At 43.1% G+C, this 16,506-nt stretch overlaps 1 protein-coding gene and 1 long non-coding RNA gene across 2 annotated transcripts; both read right to left on the bottom strand.

Annotated features, from left to right (window-relative positions):
• Positions 1–378: 378 nt before the first annotated feature.
• Positions 379–8,157, bottom strand: LOC125356512 (cytochrome c oxidase subunit 7A-related protein, mitochondrial). Its single transcript, XM_048353047.1, has 3 exons — positions 8,008–8,157; positions 2,258–2,389; positions 379–581 (listed from the first exon to the last, which is right to left on the bottom strand). Exons 1-3 carry the CDS (start codon positions 8,077–8,079, stop codon positions 441–443), a joined length of 345 nt encoding a protein of 114 aa, XP_048209004.1. The 5' UTR covers positions 8,080–8,157; the 3' UTR covers positions 379–440.
• A 3,170-nt stretch (positions 8,158–11,327) lies between these two features.
• On the bottom strand, positions 11,328–12,151 carry LOC125356513. Its single transcript, XR_007211914.1, has 3 exons — positions 12,116–12,151; positions 11,872–11,965; positions 11,328–11,770 (listed from the first exon to the last, which is right to left on the bottom strand). It is a non-coding gene; the product is annotated as an uncharacterized LOC125356513 (long non-coding RNA).
• Positions 12,152–16,506: the final 4,355 nt, after the last annotated feature.

The following is a 16,506-nucleotide window of genomic DNA, read 5'->3' as shown; positions in this document are numbered from 1 at the left end:
GAAATCCCCCAAAGTGCCAGTAACCTGCGCCCCTTATTTCAAGCGCCTGGCCTTGGCTTGTCTTCCTTCCTCAGTCACATCCAAATCCAGAAAGACTTGCGCACTCTATGCTTAAAAACCCACACTCCGGTCCCTGAGGACCTCGGCGCAGACGGACACTAACAAGCCTGCGTTCCACCTTCATCCAGACTCCCTGGGGAAATCAGGAGCCCAAGCTCACAGTACAATAGTTTAACTGTCAAATGAGCTCTGATATCCGACAGGCCATATGCAGTTCATAAACAAACCCAAATACTGGTCACATCTTTCTCTTTGTTTTGCAAAAATGTTAAGGAGACCATCCAAGAGGAAACAATGAAGCAAAATGATTTTTTTTTAAAAATGACAACTGAAGTTTCAAAGGGTCTATGCCAAAACCAACCAGTTCTCTGCAGTACAGCTCACTTGTTTCTAGGCTGGGAAGCCATGTAGAGGGCAATCAGGCAGTAGATGGTGCCTCCCACAGTCAGCGCCATGGTGGTCCGGTAAAGCATCTGGTCAGGAAGGCCTCTTTTCAGGTGGATAGGCACACCATCAGATTTCTGAATGAAAAAGAATTAACAAGGGTATGGGTCATAAGATTTCATGATGTTAGTATCATAAAGAATAAACGTGTCTACTGTAAAACTGATGCATAAATAGTGGAAAATCCCTAATGCATCAGAGTGGTGACTAAAATAAAGGTCTACTTCCTTAAAAACGCTACTAAAGCTTGTAAGTCCTAAGCCATTCTCCAAAACAGTCTGAGGCAACATAATGTGACAAATCCCAAATTTCCAATACTTAGGCAGAAAAGGCACACTGGAGAATTTTTTTTTAAAAATCAAAGGCAAACAAAGTTAACTACCAGATCCAAAAATGCTCTCTGCTAGGCATAGTGACTCACATCTATAATCCAGAGATCAAGAGAATCTTGGTTTGAAGCTACTTAGGCAAAAGTTAGACTCCATCTCAATAAACAAGCTAAATGTGGTAATACACAGCTGTAATCCTAGGTAGGAGTACAGAGGTCTGGGACCAGTCCTGAAAGAAATATCTTTTCTGAAAAATGAATAAAAGCAAAAAGGGCTGTGAATACAGCTCAAATGCTATAACACTTGCATATCAAACAGGTGGCCCTGAGTCAAATGCCAGAATCACATCCATGCACACATACTGCGTGTACACATGGACATGGACATGGAGGCACACACACACACACACACACACGAAAAAGAAATGCTCTCTAAGTACTTCTACATTTAGCTTGGCTTCGGACAAAGTCATAACACACCAGAAAATTAACTGCCTTCTTTCATCAGTTAAAGCCCCATTTGATAAATAGACTCCATATGATATTTAATTCATTATATTTTTTCTTAGTCTCCAAAGGCTCTCAAGAGTCCAAAATTCTCTGAAATGTTACTTAGTAGGTAAAATGGGATCGAAGTGATCAGCCTGAGTGCTGTCTCCAGAGTAGACCTGGAATGACATTCTCGGGAGAAAGCGTTCCTGTTGCAATGGCAGCAGGCTCTGCCAGTCCCGTGGCACCTGAGACACACAGCAAGTTCACAGAGTTTCAATCATCTCTAGGTAGATTAACTTTAATAACATTTAAAATTTCAATTATGTCTTCTATCTGTTGATCAGCACAGAGGACCTCTGGTAACTCCCATCAACAGCTCAGTGAATTTTAATGTCAAGCAAAAATAAGTAATTAGAAGAAAACTTGTTGCCAAAAGACATTGCATGTCACAAGTACAAATATACACTAGGTGACAGGAGCCATGTAGATATGCAGTATGAAAGCAATAAGGCCCTAACCACCCTGCCTGCTGTCATCAGCATTATCTAGGAAATTTTCTGTTAGTTTATGTATGACTCAGACTAAAACCGAGAGAATTCTACTTAAAGAAAAAAAAGGTTGGGTAGTAAAGTAATCTAAAATTTGGCTTCAGAAGAGATTTTTTGTTTTTTTTTGCCAGTCCTGGGGCTTTAACTCAGGGCCTGAGTGAGCACTGTCCCTGGCTTCTTTTTGCTCAAGGCTAGCACTCTACCCACTTGAGCCACAGTGCCACTTCCAACTTTTTTCTATATATGTGGTGCTGAGGAATCGAACCCAGGGCTTCATGTATACGAGGCAAGCACTTTACCACTAAGCCATATTCCCAGCCCCCTCAGAAGAGATTTTGAAACTTCTTCCTTTCACAGGCTTCTGTCTCCCAAATGCTTCCCTCACCTGGAAAAACTTCTGCAGCTCTGGAACTTTGTTCTTCCCACCATAATCATAAACATTGGAACTGGAGGTCAGCTTAGTCGGAGTGGCGAATATGATAGGCGGTGCTTCTGTGGAAACAACAGGCTTTAACCCCTGAAGAAAAAAGGAAAGCAGAGTTCAAATCATGTCTGGGCATCCAAGCAAATCTTACAAGGGGCAGACTGTCTAGAGCAGTGGCATTGCCACGAAACCACAGAAGGGATGGAAGTGTTCTCTCCAGCCCTGCATCGCCAAGCCTCGAGCTGCTGACAAAACATCCTAATCTGCAATGCACAGCAAACCGTGCAAGATGAGAGGCCCACCACCTGGGTCTGCTTCATATCACACCAGTAAAACACTTAAAGAGTTTCTAGGAGCTTGTAGTTGTTCCTTTTCTCCCCTGACTTAGCTAATGTACTATATGGAAAGCCTCACCCCAGAGGGGACTTCCAAAACTTCCAGACACGTAGTAAAAAAATACTATAAGGCTATACGGGGGTGGGGGGGGGCACCTTCTCTTTTAGGACCAGAAACAAAAAAATGAAAAGGAAACAATAACTGAACTTTGAAGTCTTAATAAACTCATACATTAAATGTATACACATTAAGAGTAAGGGGAGCTGGGCACCAGTGGCGCATGCCTGTAATCCCAGATACTCAGGAGGCTGAGTTCTGAGGATTGAAGTTCAAAAACAGCCTGGGCAGGAAAGTCTGTGAGACTCTTATCTCCACCTAACCACCAGAAAACCAGAAGTAGCACTATGGCTCAAGTGGTAGAGCACTAGCCTTGAGCTGAAGAGCTCAATGACAGCCCCTAGGCCTAGAGTTCAAAGAAAGCCCCATGACCAACCAAAAAAAAAAAGAGTAAGGAGACTCTAGGTACCAGTGGCTCACACCTGTAATCCTAGCTACTGAGGAGGCTGATATCTGAGGGTTATGGTTCAAAGCTAGAGCAAACAGGAAATTCCATGAAATCCTTATCTCCCACTAACCAGAAAAAAAAAAAAAAGTAGCAAATGGAGCTGTAGCTCAAGCAGTAGCACACTAATCTTTAGCAAAAAGTTCAGGGACAGCACCCATGCCTTCAGTTCAAGCCTCAGGACAGGCATAGAAAAAGTGAGAAGAGTACAGATATGCTACAATATAGAGAAACCTAGAAAACATGCTATGGCCACATTTTGTATGATTCCATTCATAGCAAGCCCTTGAATAGCGAACAGAAAGGAGACTGATTAGCAGCTGTTTAGGGATGGAGGTAGTATTAAGGAGGTGATAGCAGAAGAGACAGATTTTTTATTTGTTGACTATTTTGGTTTTAGGTGGTATTGTCTTTGAACTCGGGGCATCATGCTTGCTAGGCAGGCACTCTACTCTTTGAGCCATACCCCCACCCCAATTTTTCAGATAGGGTCTGTTTTCTCTGACAGTCCTCAGGCCATCATCTTTCTACTTATGTACCACTACACCCAGCCCAACAAATTTCTTTTCAAAGAAGTGAAAATGTGATACCTCCAAACCTAATGAAGGGCCATTTCGCCTTTTTCCTAGCTCATTTAAAATACCTTAAAAAGGGGCTGGGAAAATGGCCTAGTGGCAAGAGTGCTTGCCTGAAGCTCTCGGTTCGATTCCCCAGCACCACATATATGGAAAACGGCCAGAAGGGGCGCTGTGGCTCAGGTGGCAGAGTGCTAGCTAGCCTTGAGCGGGAAGAAGCCAGGGATGGTGCTCAGGCCCTGAGTCTAAGGCCCAGGACTGGCCAAAAAAAATAATAATAATAATAAAAATAAAATACCTTAAAAAAAAAAAAAGCTAAGTGAGATGACCCATGCCTTTAATCCTAAACTACTCGGAAGGCAGATTGGGAAGATCATGGTTCAAGGTCAGCCTGGGTAAGATCAGGCACACTTGTTATCCCAGCTAAATGGGAAGCACAAATAGAAAGATAAAAGGATAGGCTGGCCTAGGCATAATTTCAAGGCTCTACCTGAAAAATAACTAAAGCAAAAAGGACTGGGGGCATGACTCAAGAGGAAGAGCGACTGCCTAGTAAGCAGATAGCTTGAGTGGAGAATCAAAGCAGGTGGGGAGTTATTGTGGTTTTTTGTTTACCCTGTGTGAAGCTGGGGGTGAACTCAGGGTCTTAATAGTAAGCAAATGTTCTACCATTGCCTGAACTACATAACTGCTCCTAATTTTAAAGGAAAAAAGCAAATTATTTCCCCCAAAAGTTCACTGGCCCAACATTTTCTTCGTATTCTACTATTTAGGTTTGAGTAGGAAGGAATTACCTCAAAATTTTAAATGTTAGAAACCTATACATGCCCTTTCACTCAAATTTAGGGCTAGAAACTAGTCTCAATGACCATTCATTCCTAACTGCAAACTGGACACTATCCCCTCCGCACCTGATGCCGCATCCTCAGCTCATCCAGAATCCACTCTGAAGCCTGTCTGGAAGCTCCTTCTCTGTGGGAAACATCACCACTCTCCCTCCCCCTGACATCTTGGCATCCCCCTAACTTATCTCCAACATATTTCTCTCTGATAAAAGGGCAAACTATTGCAACTATCTGTTTCAAGTTGCTAAGCTCTTATTCACTTCTCACAAAATTCAACCACCCTAAGCCCTTTAGGATCTATCTACCTCCTGACCTCCACATCTAAGCTTATCTACTCAGTGGTTCCCCCTGTCCCCTTCTTCACTTTACTCTCAATTCCCTTTACCTAGACTATCACTTTGCCATTTTAACTAGGAAAACTGATGTGTCATATAGCAAAATCATATTTAACATTTTAAAGAGAAACTACCAAACTGGCCAGGTATGATGGTACATACTTATAATCTCAGTAGATGGAAGCAAAGACAGGAGGGTCAGAAGTTTGGGGTCAGTGTGGTATACACAGAAAGAATGTCTTAAAGAACCAAAAGAAGCTGGGAACCAGTGGCTCACACCTGTAATCCTGAGATCTGAGGACTGAAGTTCAAACTGGGCGCAGGCAGGAAAGTCCAAGAGACTTGCATCCAATAAACCACCAGAAAACCGAAGAAGAGCTGTGGCTCAAAGTGGTAGAGTACTAGGCTTGAACTGAAGAGCTCAAGGACAGCACCAATATCCAAGCCCCATGACCAACCAAAAAAAGAAAAGAGCAAAAAGAAAAAAAAAAGCCACCAAATTGTGTATCAAAGTGGCCAAACCATTTTTCATTTTTTCCTTCAATGTGCTGTCTGGTTTGCCTGTCATTTTGATTATAGGCATTCTGGCAGATATGAAGTGGTTATCTCACTGTTGTTTTGATTTGCTTTTCCCTAATGACTAATGACGTTAAAATATTAATTATCTTTTTATGTGCTTATTGGCCTCAATTTACTTTTGGCACAGGACACAGATAGGTAAGGAAAATACATCCCAATCAATCACTAGAAAATAGCACCCTTCCCAACTTCTACAGTGTGTTTCTGTCTCCAAGAAAGGAAAAGTTAGAGTAACCCTAACTATTGTAATTAGAGTCCCTGGTGTGTGCTGTCCAAATCACTCTGAAATCTACAATTCATATCAAGCCTGCACATATCACTGCTACTCCTTTTCTTTTTTTTCCTGGTACTAAGGTTTGAACTCAGAGTCCCCTGCTTGCTAGGAAGGTATTCCATCCCTGGGCCACAATTCCAGCCCAATATTGCTTGTCTCAGTACAACTCAAGAAATCTTTAATTCACCTGGGGGAAGTAGCTCAGTGGTACAGCATTTGCCCTAGCTTCAATCCTGAGTTATATAAGGGGGAGAAAGGTGTGTGAGGAGGGCTAGGAAGTATCTTTAAGTTCAAATTCTCAAGTGAAACACAATTCAAGAGATGCCAGAAATCTGAAAATCCTACCTATATCAAATGCATTTGCGATGATCTCTGCTCTGAGTGATAGTTGTATTTCAATGTCAGTGTTTTCTGAAATTTCACTTTTTTCTTGTTAGGCAACAAAATTTAGATTATGCTAAAGCTCTATCACTACAAAGCTCCCATCACTACAAAGAAAAAAAAAACCACAACTGTGATATACCTATGCGATACTCATCCATGTAACATAAACCTCAAAAATATATTAAAATAAGCCACACCTGCTGTGTGGTTCCATTTACGTGAGGTTCAAAAATTGGCAGCAATATTATCTACAGAGACAAAAGTCATAATTAGGTAGGTGGACAGGCAAAGTTGCTAGAGGGAAAGTATGAAGCAAGTTCCTAGGGGTGAATTAATGCCCTGTATGTTCAGAGGGGAGATCATACATTTGTCAAAATTTAAAACAGTAACACTTAAGAGCCAAGCACTAAAAGCTACACCTTTTAGAAGTAGGTAAGATAGAAATGGCCCACACATTCTACAAAAGAAACCACTGGAACATTAAGGTAATTCCCTCCTTGCAACAACTCATTACTGATTTGGCTCCCCTTCTAATATTGGACTGTTCTTTGAATAAATTTTCTTCATCTGAAACATGGACATTTGATCCCTAAATACTTCCTAGATAATCTCTCCACCACAATCCACTATCCAGTATGTATGGACCCCAAACACGGAGATCTCCCTATTAAGTGTTATTCATAAATCGAACTTATCAGATAAGACAAATCACAAACCCTGTAATTACAAACCCTAGACATTTGCTCCCCATGTCCTCCTCCTTTAGCTCAGAAAACTGTCCCTCCTTATCCTAACTAGTAGCTTATTGAATCTTAGATTGAAATCACATTTTCCCCTAGAGTGGGCTTCAGTGTACCAAAGGAGAAAAACTCGGGAGGGGAGGACAAGAGGCAACAATAACCTTTACAGCCCGCCGGGTCCGTGACTATTTTAGGCAAAGCTTTCTTACAGCGTGTTTCAATCTACCCTTCTTCTCACAGTACTCAAGGAGGATGAGGAATGAATGTCACCTTATTTCAGATTCTGGACAATAGCTAACGCTCATCCAGAACCAAGCCCCTATCAAGATTACTGGATGAAACCGCGCTCACAATAAATTAACTTGGCCAAGGGCACACAATTAAAAGCCGCCAAAGTCAGTACTAGAACCACCCAAATGTGTACGCAGGCTGGAAATTAAAACTCCCAACCGGAAGCGTTTGGGTGGAATCTGAAGACTCAAGGGGCACCATCCACCACTTCACGGTGGAGACAGGGTAACTGCTGGGAGCGTTAACGTCCCACGTCTTCACAAAACAACTGCAGGGACTTGTTAAAATATCCTAAGGGATTTAACCGCTCCTCGGCTTCCACCTGCCGTCCTCTTGGACCTCGTGCTTGGGCGAGGTTGCCTTTGGGAGCGAGGTGGTGGTGGTAGAGGGATGCGGAGAAGGCAAAAAGCTAGAGACTTCCTCAAAAAGAGGGGAAGAGCCGAGCCTTGAACTCCTGCGGGTGACATTCCCGGCCCTACCGAATTCTCCAGTCTTCCACCTTACACAAGCAACGACCCCGGGGGTCACCTTGACCCCTGCAGAACACCAGACTGAACCTCTGCGCCGGGCCATCTCTGCTTAGGAGGCAACGACATAACTCGGGCCTCGCGACCCCTGCAAGCTGACGTGGCTCGTGGCTCGTGGCTCGGCAACGGGAGACTGGAGCGAACCGGATGCGCCCACGGGCAGGAACCGCTCCCGGCTCCTGCGCCGGCCGCGACTGCCAGGCCTGGCCCGGAGGTTGGAGCTGCCATTCTTGCAGTCCGAGCCTGGGTAGCACAACCCATACCTGCGGGCTGTACGCGTCCGAAGCCCAGGCTCCAGCCAATTTCTGCGTGAAGCCGCTAAACTTGTAATACATGATGCCTGGACCCAAGGTTCCCGCATCCGCTGCCCGCGCCACCCCGGAGAAGGACCCCGCCTCCTCCGTGGGCGCCCCAAGGCTCAGCGAAGGACCCGGCGCCAGGACGCGGGCTGCCCACAGAGAGCCTTATTTAAAATGTACTCGGTTACGCCACTCGGGGAAACCAAACAGGGTCCTCAAGACCAAAGAAAAGGCTTAGCTGATTCTACGACCATGAAAAACTGCTGTGCCGAGCGACTTTGAAATAGAACACTCCCAATTCCTCTCAATTAGAAACGGGCAGTGTTAAGACGCCTTAATAAGTGCGCAAGCGCCCTGCGGACAAGTCACCGGTGGAGGCTCTGCCGGAGGTCAGGTTGTGGGCGGGACCTGCGTTGGGGCGTGGCTAAGGCGTGGCTTAGGGGGTGAGTTGGTGTCACTAGGGGTGCCACTTGGGGGAGGCGGGGGACGGGTGTTGCATAGTTTTTTGGTTTGGGTTTTTTTTTTTTTTTAACCAAATTTTACTTCCTCCTAGTCTCTTATATCGGCTTGGAAAACACCCAGTTCTTAGGCTGCTCAGGGGCGTGAGCCCGCCCGCAGGGCTTTCCATGGCACCCTTGGTGTGGGAGCCCAGAGAAAAAGTGGAAGCCTCTGCTAAGGAGCTGTTTAATACAGTGGAATGGGGTTTCACCTTAGTAATACAAGAACAGCTGCCTGGGCTTTGTGCAGAAGACATATACAGTAACTTCAACTTCAGGCATCGCGACCTATATTTTGCTCTGTTTCTATGTGCTAGGTACCGTATATAAAAAGGAGTATACTAGGTACTTAGTCCCCGGAGATGGAGCAAGACTTTTTTTTTTTAATCTAACCAGAAGTTTTCATAGGCACATGAATAGTGAGTACATTACAAAGATATGTGGCAATTGTTGGGTTGTGCTAAGCTTGGTATATAATTTTTTTTTTTCACAACTAGAGTTTGAACTCGGGTACGTATATGCTTGCTTGGCAGATACTCTACCACTTGAGCTGCACCTCCAGCTTTAAGTGATTATTTGTTTGCTTTGTTTTGGCTTCAGTTTTTTTTTTGGGGGGGGGAGTAGAGTTTCTCATTTATGCCTGGTGGGGCTGGACCCACCACCCTCCTATTTCTACTTCCCACAGAGCTGTGATGACAGGCTCACACCACCACCTTGCTGAGATTCTATTGGTTTAGATGGGCTCTCTTAAACTCTTTTGCCCAGTCTGGCCTTGAACCTCAATCCTCCCCATTTCCACTTCCTAAGTAGCTAGACTTAAAAGTGTGAGCCACCACACTCAGTCTATAAACTATTTTATGGAATAGAGTATATAGACTTTTAATCTTCAGAACAACTTTATGAAGTAGATACAATTATCATTTTTATTTTACAGTACAGAAAAATGAGGCACAAACAAATGAAATTTCTTGTCCAAATCAGTGGTTAGTTAGAAGCAGAGTTAGTCATCAGGCACAAAGTCTGTGTGCTTAAGCATTGATTTTCAGATAAATAGACATAAGTCCATCCAAAGAAGAAGAGGATTAAGACTAAGCACTCAAGAGCCAGGTACACACTGCAATCCTAGCTTTCGTAGGCCTAATCCCCAAATCCCCAAGTATTCAGCAATGTCATTAACCTGGAAAGCAACTATTTCAGCAGACTCATGATAAACCAAAGTTGTTGTTTCCACAAAGCCATAATGTAATGGAAAGAGCATAAGATTTGGGTTTCTTCACAGGTAAATGATTTGAGATTACTCTCTCTCTCTCCCTCCCTCTCTCCCTCCCTCCCTCTCCTTCCTCTTCCCTCCTTCCCTTTCTCTCCCTCTCCTCCCATGGGAGGGGCAGACTTGAACTCAGAGCCTAGGTGCTATCCTTGTGCTCCTTAGGCTTGAAGCTAGTGCTCTGTCATTTGAATTACAGCTCCGCTTCCAGCTTTTTTGGTGCTTAATTGGAGATATGAGTCTCACGGCCTTTCCTGCCCAGGGTTGCTTTGAACTGAGATCCTCAGATATCAGTCTCCTGGGTAGTAAGGATTACAGGCATGAGTTACTAGCACCTGGCTCATTTCCATTCTGAACCTTGCTTGCCTCTTCTATAATGTAATCATCATCATATCTTCCCTCACTTGTGGTCTAGAACCAACATTTCACAAAGTTAGAAAACATACAGAAAGTTAAATAGTTGATCTTACCTTTTTTTTTTTTTTTTTTTTTTGCCAGTCCTGGGCCTTGGACTCAGGGCCTGAGCACTGTCCCTGGCTTCTTCCTGCTCAAGGCTACCTGTATATGTGGTGCTGGGGAATCGAACCTAGGGCCTCGTGTATCCGAGGCAGGCACTCTTGCCACTAGGCTATATCCCCAGCCCACTGATCTTACCTTTTGATCCACTCACTTTTCCATAGTTCTTTCACTTTCCGTAGTTCTTGGCTGTAAATTGTACTTACCATGAAGTCTCCTTGCTTAGTCTAATTTTAATTCATTAAATGCTAGAATCCTTCATCTGGAGAAAAAAGGAATGGGCTTTCTAGCAAATACTGGGTGGAAGGAAAGGTCTTCCATAAGGTTTGTTTTGTTTTTATTTTTGCTTAGAGACAGAAACTCACTTTGTAACTCATGCTGGCCTTGTCCTTTCCATCCTCCTGCCTTAGCCTCCCGAGTGCAGAGATTATGGTATGCACCTTTATGGAAGAGGAAAATTAAATGATTTAGGACAACCCCTACTTCCATCCCACTGTCTTTGGGGAATATTTTGGAAGGAGGACAGAATGTTTCCTAACTTTTAGCAGCACCGAGGTGTAGCAGCTTCTTGAAGTATAAAGGTGCCTGTCAACACTGGTTATTTTCTTTAAAGTCCCTGCCATCTGATTTTAGATCCTGCAAGACATAAATTAAGAATCCTGAAAATGTTACAACAGCCGGGCTGTTCAGTGGGAGATAAAATGTCAGTAGCAGAGTGTGGGCTGGGATGTCACATGGAGTGGCTGATCATGAGAAGATTTTGTCTCATTTCCTAAATAAAATACAGCACACTGACAGTACCAAGACGCCCTTTTTTCATTATTCCTATATGTACATTCCACTTGGCATCAAAGATCTTTTTTTATTGTAAGCATGATCGCTTCATGCTCCTCAGATCCCGTCCTAGAGGGAAGTGACCACAAATAAAAGTGCCAGCCGCCCTGGGACCTGAGTGACTGCAAACACCTGACAGTGGTGGCTGGTGAATCCAGTGCCTTCATTTCTGAGGGCTGTGTGCTCGTGGCCTCTGGCAGGCTGCTCTGGGAAAGCACTTGGGGAGTGAGGGGCAGAATGGATGGGAAACCCACACAAATTTTAAATTCAGTTACAATCAATATAAATTAGAAACTGTCTAATGAAATAATTGCCAACTTTCAAATTCTCTAATTTTTCCTAGAATTTAAAAACTGGAACTTGAAGGGAAGGGTAACATTGTCCAGAAAGAAATATACTCATTTACCTGACTTATGAAATGGCAAGCCCTCTGGAATATACCTTAATAATGACAATAAGAGTATATTTTAAAATAATTGACTGTTGGTAGTTCTGGCCGAGTTGAAACCTATAGGCCTTGTCATAACGGAGGTAATTGTAGATCCTTCTTTCGGATTCCTTTTATCCTTCCTGTCTCCCAGAGGGCCCATATATCATTTGGCTTTGGTGTTACCTGCTGGGAACAACATATGAATTATAAGCATTTATCTTAAGGGTATTTGCCATGTGGAAGTGATTTCTAGACAGAGGCTCCTAAGAAGCCCTGCTTTTCTTTACTTGATTCTTTGTTGTCAAATCTGTAGATTGAAGCAGATGCCTCACCAAGGGAGGATATGTTTGCCCACTGACTGTTCAAAGGTCTTCTCCTGTCCTGAGAGAAAACACAGTAGATATGGTTCAGTGTTACAGAAAGTACTACCTTTGTGTTTATTCTCTGAAAAAAAGAGAAAAGAAAGAGAGAAGAAAAGGAAGGAAAGAAAACAAAAGAAAAAAAAAGTAGCCAGGCACCAGTAGCTCATACCCGTAATCCTGGCTCTGAAGGAGAATGAGATCTGAGGACCATGGTTCAAAGCCATCAGGAAATTCTATGAGACTCTTATCTCCTATTAACCACCAAAAAAAAAAAAAAAAGAGCTAGAAGTGGAGCTGTGGTTCAAGTGGTGGTTTTGAGCAAAAAAAGCTCAGAGACAGCATCTAGGCCCTAAGTTCAAGCCCCTAGTACTTGCACAAAAAAGAAAGAAAAGAAAAATAGAGGAAGTACATTTTCCTAACACTTAAAAACTGCTGGTGATATCCCCCACTCCCCACATCCTCAAGAAAAGCATCTGCAGTAAAATGTTTAAAAACATAATGGAGCGCTAAGCTCACTCTACAGTGCTCAGCAGAGGACACTCTCTGCGATTATTCAGTCGTTTTCCAATAGCAGAAATTTCAGCTGTCATCTCTTACTCTTTTTGTCAAATAAAGCTTGATCTGGAGTTGAAATTTTATCTTGGAAACCTGAATCTAGAATATGGATATTGAAAAACAACTAAGCCTGTGTTAAAGCAAAGGAGTTTGGGGTCTGAAGGGTGCGTTTCTCACCCAAAGGAGGGGAAACAGCAGCTGGGACTGCAGTTGCTGGGACAGCTTTATTGCAGTTCGGGATGAACATATTGACATCAACTGCCTACTCTGACCTTCTCCTTGTTGAATATCAATACAGCGTGTGAGGCTGCCTCACTCTTGCCTGCCTGCTTTGCATTATGTGCAAGTCAAAAGCACATCCACAGAGATTATGGATTTAACTCAATTTTGACACATCACATTTCATTTCACTGGTGGAAAAAGGCTGAGGTATGACTCACAATTTATTTTAAATCATTTTAAATACACTTAATTATGCACAGAAAAAAAACTTGAGATCCAGATCCAAAATAAACTTCATGCAACTTTATATTAACATCATCTATGACAATGCTGCACATATATCATGCTGGTGCACGTGTGTGTGTGTGTGTGTGTGTGTGTGTGTGTGTATGTGTGTGTGTATCCCGAGGCTTGAACTCGGCCTGGGTGCTGTCCCTGAGCTTTTTTTTTTTTTTTTTTTTTTTTTTTTAGCTTAAGGCTGGCACTCTACCACTTGAGCCACAGCTCCTCTTCCAGCTGGAGATAAGAGTCTCATGGACTTTCCTTCCCAGGCTGGCTCCAAACCCCAATCCTCAGATCTTAGCCCAAGTACCTAGGTCTACAGTGTGAACCATCAGTGCCCAGCTTAGAATACTATTTTGGACACAGAATGAAAGGAAAGCAGTGGGCTTCCCTAGTTTTGGGGGTGGAAGTGGCTCCTAATCCCTGGGGAATCTCTCTCTCAGCCTTACATATGCCTGAGTGTTGAAACATTTGACAAAGTGCAGTATTACCTATGTAAGCCCATATATATAGATATAGATATAGATATATTTACATACAAATATCATAAAATCCCTAAAAGGCCTAAAAATTTTAAATAAAAATTCTATGTATTTATATCCTGAACTACCAGTAACTTTAGATATTCTGTGAATGAGTGTGTGTGTACATATACATTTGTGTATACTAGAGCCTGAACTATGGGTCTGTGCACTGTCCCTGAGCTTTTTCGCTCAAGGCTAGAGCTCTATCACTTTGAACCACAGCTCCACTTCCAGCTTTTTTGGTGCTTGATTGGAGGTAGGAGTCCCATGGACTTTTCTCTCTGGGCTGACTTTGAACTTTGATCCTTAGATCTCAGCATCCTGAGTAGCTAGGATTACAGGCATGAGCCACTTGCACTGAGCTTTTTTGCTCAAGGTTGGTGCTCTACCACTTGAACCACAACTTCATCCCAAATTTTGTTTCTAGTTAATTGTAGGTAAGATTCTGGTAGAATTTTCTGTTTGGCCTGTATTTGAAACTCAATTCTCAGATCTCAGCCTTCTGCATAGCTTGGATTATAGGTATGAGCTACCAGTGCCCACCTTAGAATATGTGTTAATTACCTCTGAGTAGATATGAAGGGTTATTGAATGACAGTCTCCAAGTTTTAGGCCATTAGGGACTCAGGGGCCCTCTGCCCAATAACGTGGACACTGTCATGGCTAGCACTACAGGGCTATTGGAGAAATGAATGACTGAATGAACAAACACGAATGCACAAATGAATGTACGTACATTCCATCCAGGAGACTAGACAACCTCCCTTGTTATTCCCACAAGTGCCCCTTCAGCCAGAGCCATTGGTGATAAAACTGAAAAGAAAGGAACAGCCACACACTAGGGAGAGGGTATGGCTCAGTGATGGAGTGCTTATTGAACAGGCCCTGGGTTGATCCCCAGCAACGCTAAATGAATAAATAGTCACCATATTCTTGGGCCTCATTTGAATGACTGATGGATCATTTTCTCCTGAAGTAACAGAACATTTGTCTTCAGAAAAATTTACCAAGTCTATCCAACAAGAAAACATAAGCTGCTCTAGAACCATTAAAGAGCCAGATTCCAGGGGATTCCAAATCCACTAGATTCATGTTCCTTAATTTTTCTCTCAATGGCAGAATGAAAGTTTCAATTGAACAGAATGAGTACAAGTATTATTACCTTGTATGTGAGTGCATGTGTGTGTGTGTGTGTGTGTGTGTGTATGTGTATGTGTGTATGTGTGTGTGCTATACTGGGGCTTGAATTTAGGGCCTGGGCGCTATTGTTTAGTATTTCAGTCAAGGCAGGTTTTCTACCACTTGAGCTACATCTCCACTTCTGAGTGAGTACAAGGATTAAATAAGATGGTATGTACTGGAACAGCTTAATGAAAAAAATATATATACACGTTTGGAGCCTATAGGGAAAGTAATACTGCATAAAATGGAAATATTATCTGTAGTCACTAAAATAAACAAGAAGTTAATTTAGCATGATGTAAAGCACAGGATTTGGAATTTGTGTAAAGTTAGCAAGTTATGATAAAAATTGTAACAAAAAATATTCACTTGGCCCCTCCCCTTTTGCTCCCTTTTGCCCTCCCTCTCCCCCCTTCCTTCCCTCCCTCCCTCCCTCCCTCCCTCCCTCCCTCCCTCCCTTCCTTCTCTTTCTCTTTCTTTCCTTCTTTCCTCATTCCCCAAGAGTAGTGTTGGTAGTGAAGACCATGAGACAGTTGGGCCAGAGCTATCAGGTGGGTCCCAGCAAAAAATAACAATCAGCAAAGACCTGGAATATATGTATAACGCTTAAAGACCAAAGAGAGGATTTGGATGTCCTGCTAATATAGTAGTTAACTCATTAGCACTGACATTTAAATTAAAAATCAGATTGTTGCAAATGCCAAATCTACTGTTTTCACTTATCTTCACTTCCTGCTCAGAGTAGAGATTTGGTTGTTTTTTTTTTGGTGGGAGGGGATTTGGCTTGTTTATTGGTGCTAAGGATCAAATCCCCACACCCTCTACCACTGAAGTATGTCGCTAGCCCTGACATTATGTTTGTTTCTGCCACCTAGAAACCCAGTCACCTGTGATCACCATCTGAAGAGGCTGACATGCACCTAGGCTATATGTGGCTAAGTGGGTTTGTGTCATAGTTATTCCTCCTGGCCAGCCCAGTTACCTAAGACAGGTTATTTCCCTACTTTGAGTCAAAGAGGTAAATCATAAGATCGTCTCTGTATTACCAGATAATAAAGGTCATTTGTAATAGGGTTGAGGAAGTCAGCCTGAGCCTTCTTCTCAGAAATAGGCAGGCCTATCATCTGGGAGACCACGGCAATAGAAAATAGCAACGTCTAATGGACAGGAGGAAGTATAGCATACCCCAAAACACAGTTGAAATGCTTAGAAAACTCCAGTTAGGGATATTAACCCTGAGTCTGCAAACCTCTTGTCTACCCAGCCATACTCCTACCTTTAGCATGACCATGGGCCCAACCATGGGTACTCTGACCCAAGAAAGCAATTGGCTATAAAGCATGCTTCCAAATAGCCCTCAAGTTTCCAGCCAAAAGTATGGGCTGAATCTCAGCTTTCTAATAACCTGAAGAGCAGCAACGAGATGTAATTGCTGGCATTTAATTGTGTGATCCTCACATCTCATTCAACCCTAGCCTCTCCTCCACTCCCCCCAAACCCTCATCCACACCTGGCCAGACTTCAAGGTTACTCTGTTTTCTACCCTGGCAATACTTCTCTGCCCTAACAGCCCACACATGAATATTGGAGAATGACTACATCTATTTTAATTTAAATCATGGGTAAAGGTAAAAAAAAAAAAATCAGCTCAAGGTGTTTGTATTTCTCCCCTTGAGCAGAAGCGAGTGTCGGGTGAACACACAGCCTTGTTTCAGCACAGATGTCAGGAACGGGGAGGCTGTAAATCTGCCCAGGCAGTTCTGTTCTTGAATCATTAAGAACAACCGAGTGGGTG

Source organism: Perognathus longimembris, chromosome 8 (assembly GCF_023159225.1).
Source record: "Perognathus longimembris pacificus isolate PPM17 chromosome 8, ASM2315922v1, whole genome shotgun sequence".
Taxonomy (NCBI): domain Eukaryota; kingdom Metazoa; phylum Chordata; class Mammalia; order Rodentia; family Heteromyidae; genus Perognathus; species Perognathus longimembris.
The sequence above is the reverse complement of the archived record's forward strand: the minus strand, read 5'-3'. Positions and strand labels throughout refer to the sequence as shown.

Coding starts and splice junctions, on each gene's coding strand:
- LOC125356512 (XM_048353047.1), bottom strand. CDS start 8,079: ATGTATTACAAGTTTAGCGGCTTCACGCAGAAATTGGCTGGAGCCTGG. Junction 2,390..8,007: donor CGGACGCGTACAGCCCGCAG/GTATGGGTTGTG, acceptor TTTTTTCTTCAG/GGGTTAAAGCCTGTTGTTTC. Junction 582..2,257: donor AGCTGCAGAAGTTTTTCCAG/GTGAGGGAAGCA, acceptor TTTTTCATTCAG/AAATCTGATGGTGTGCCTAT.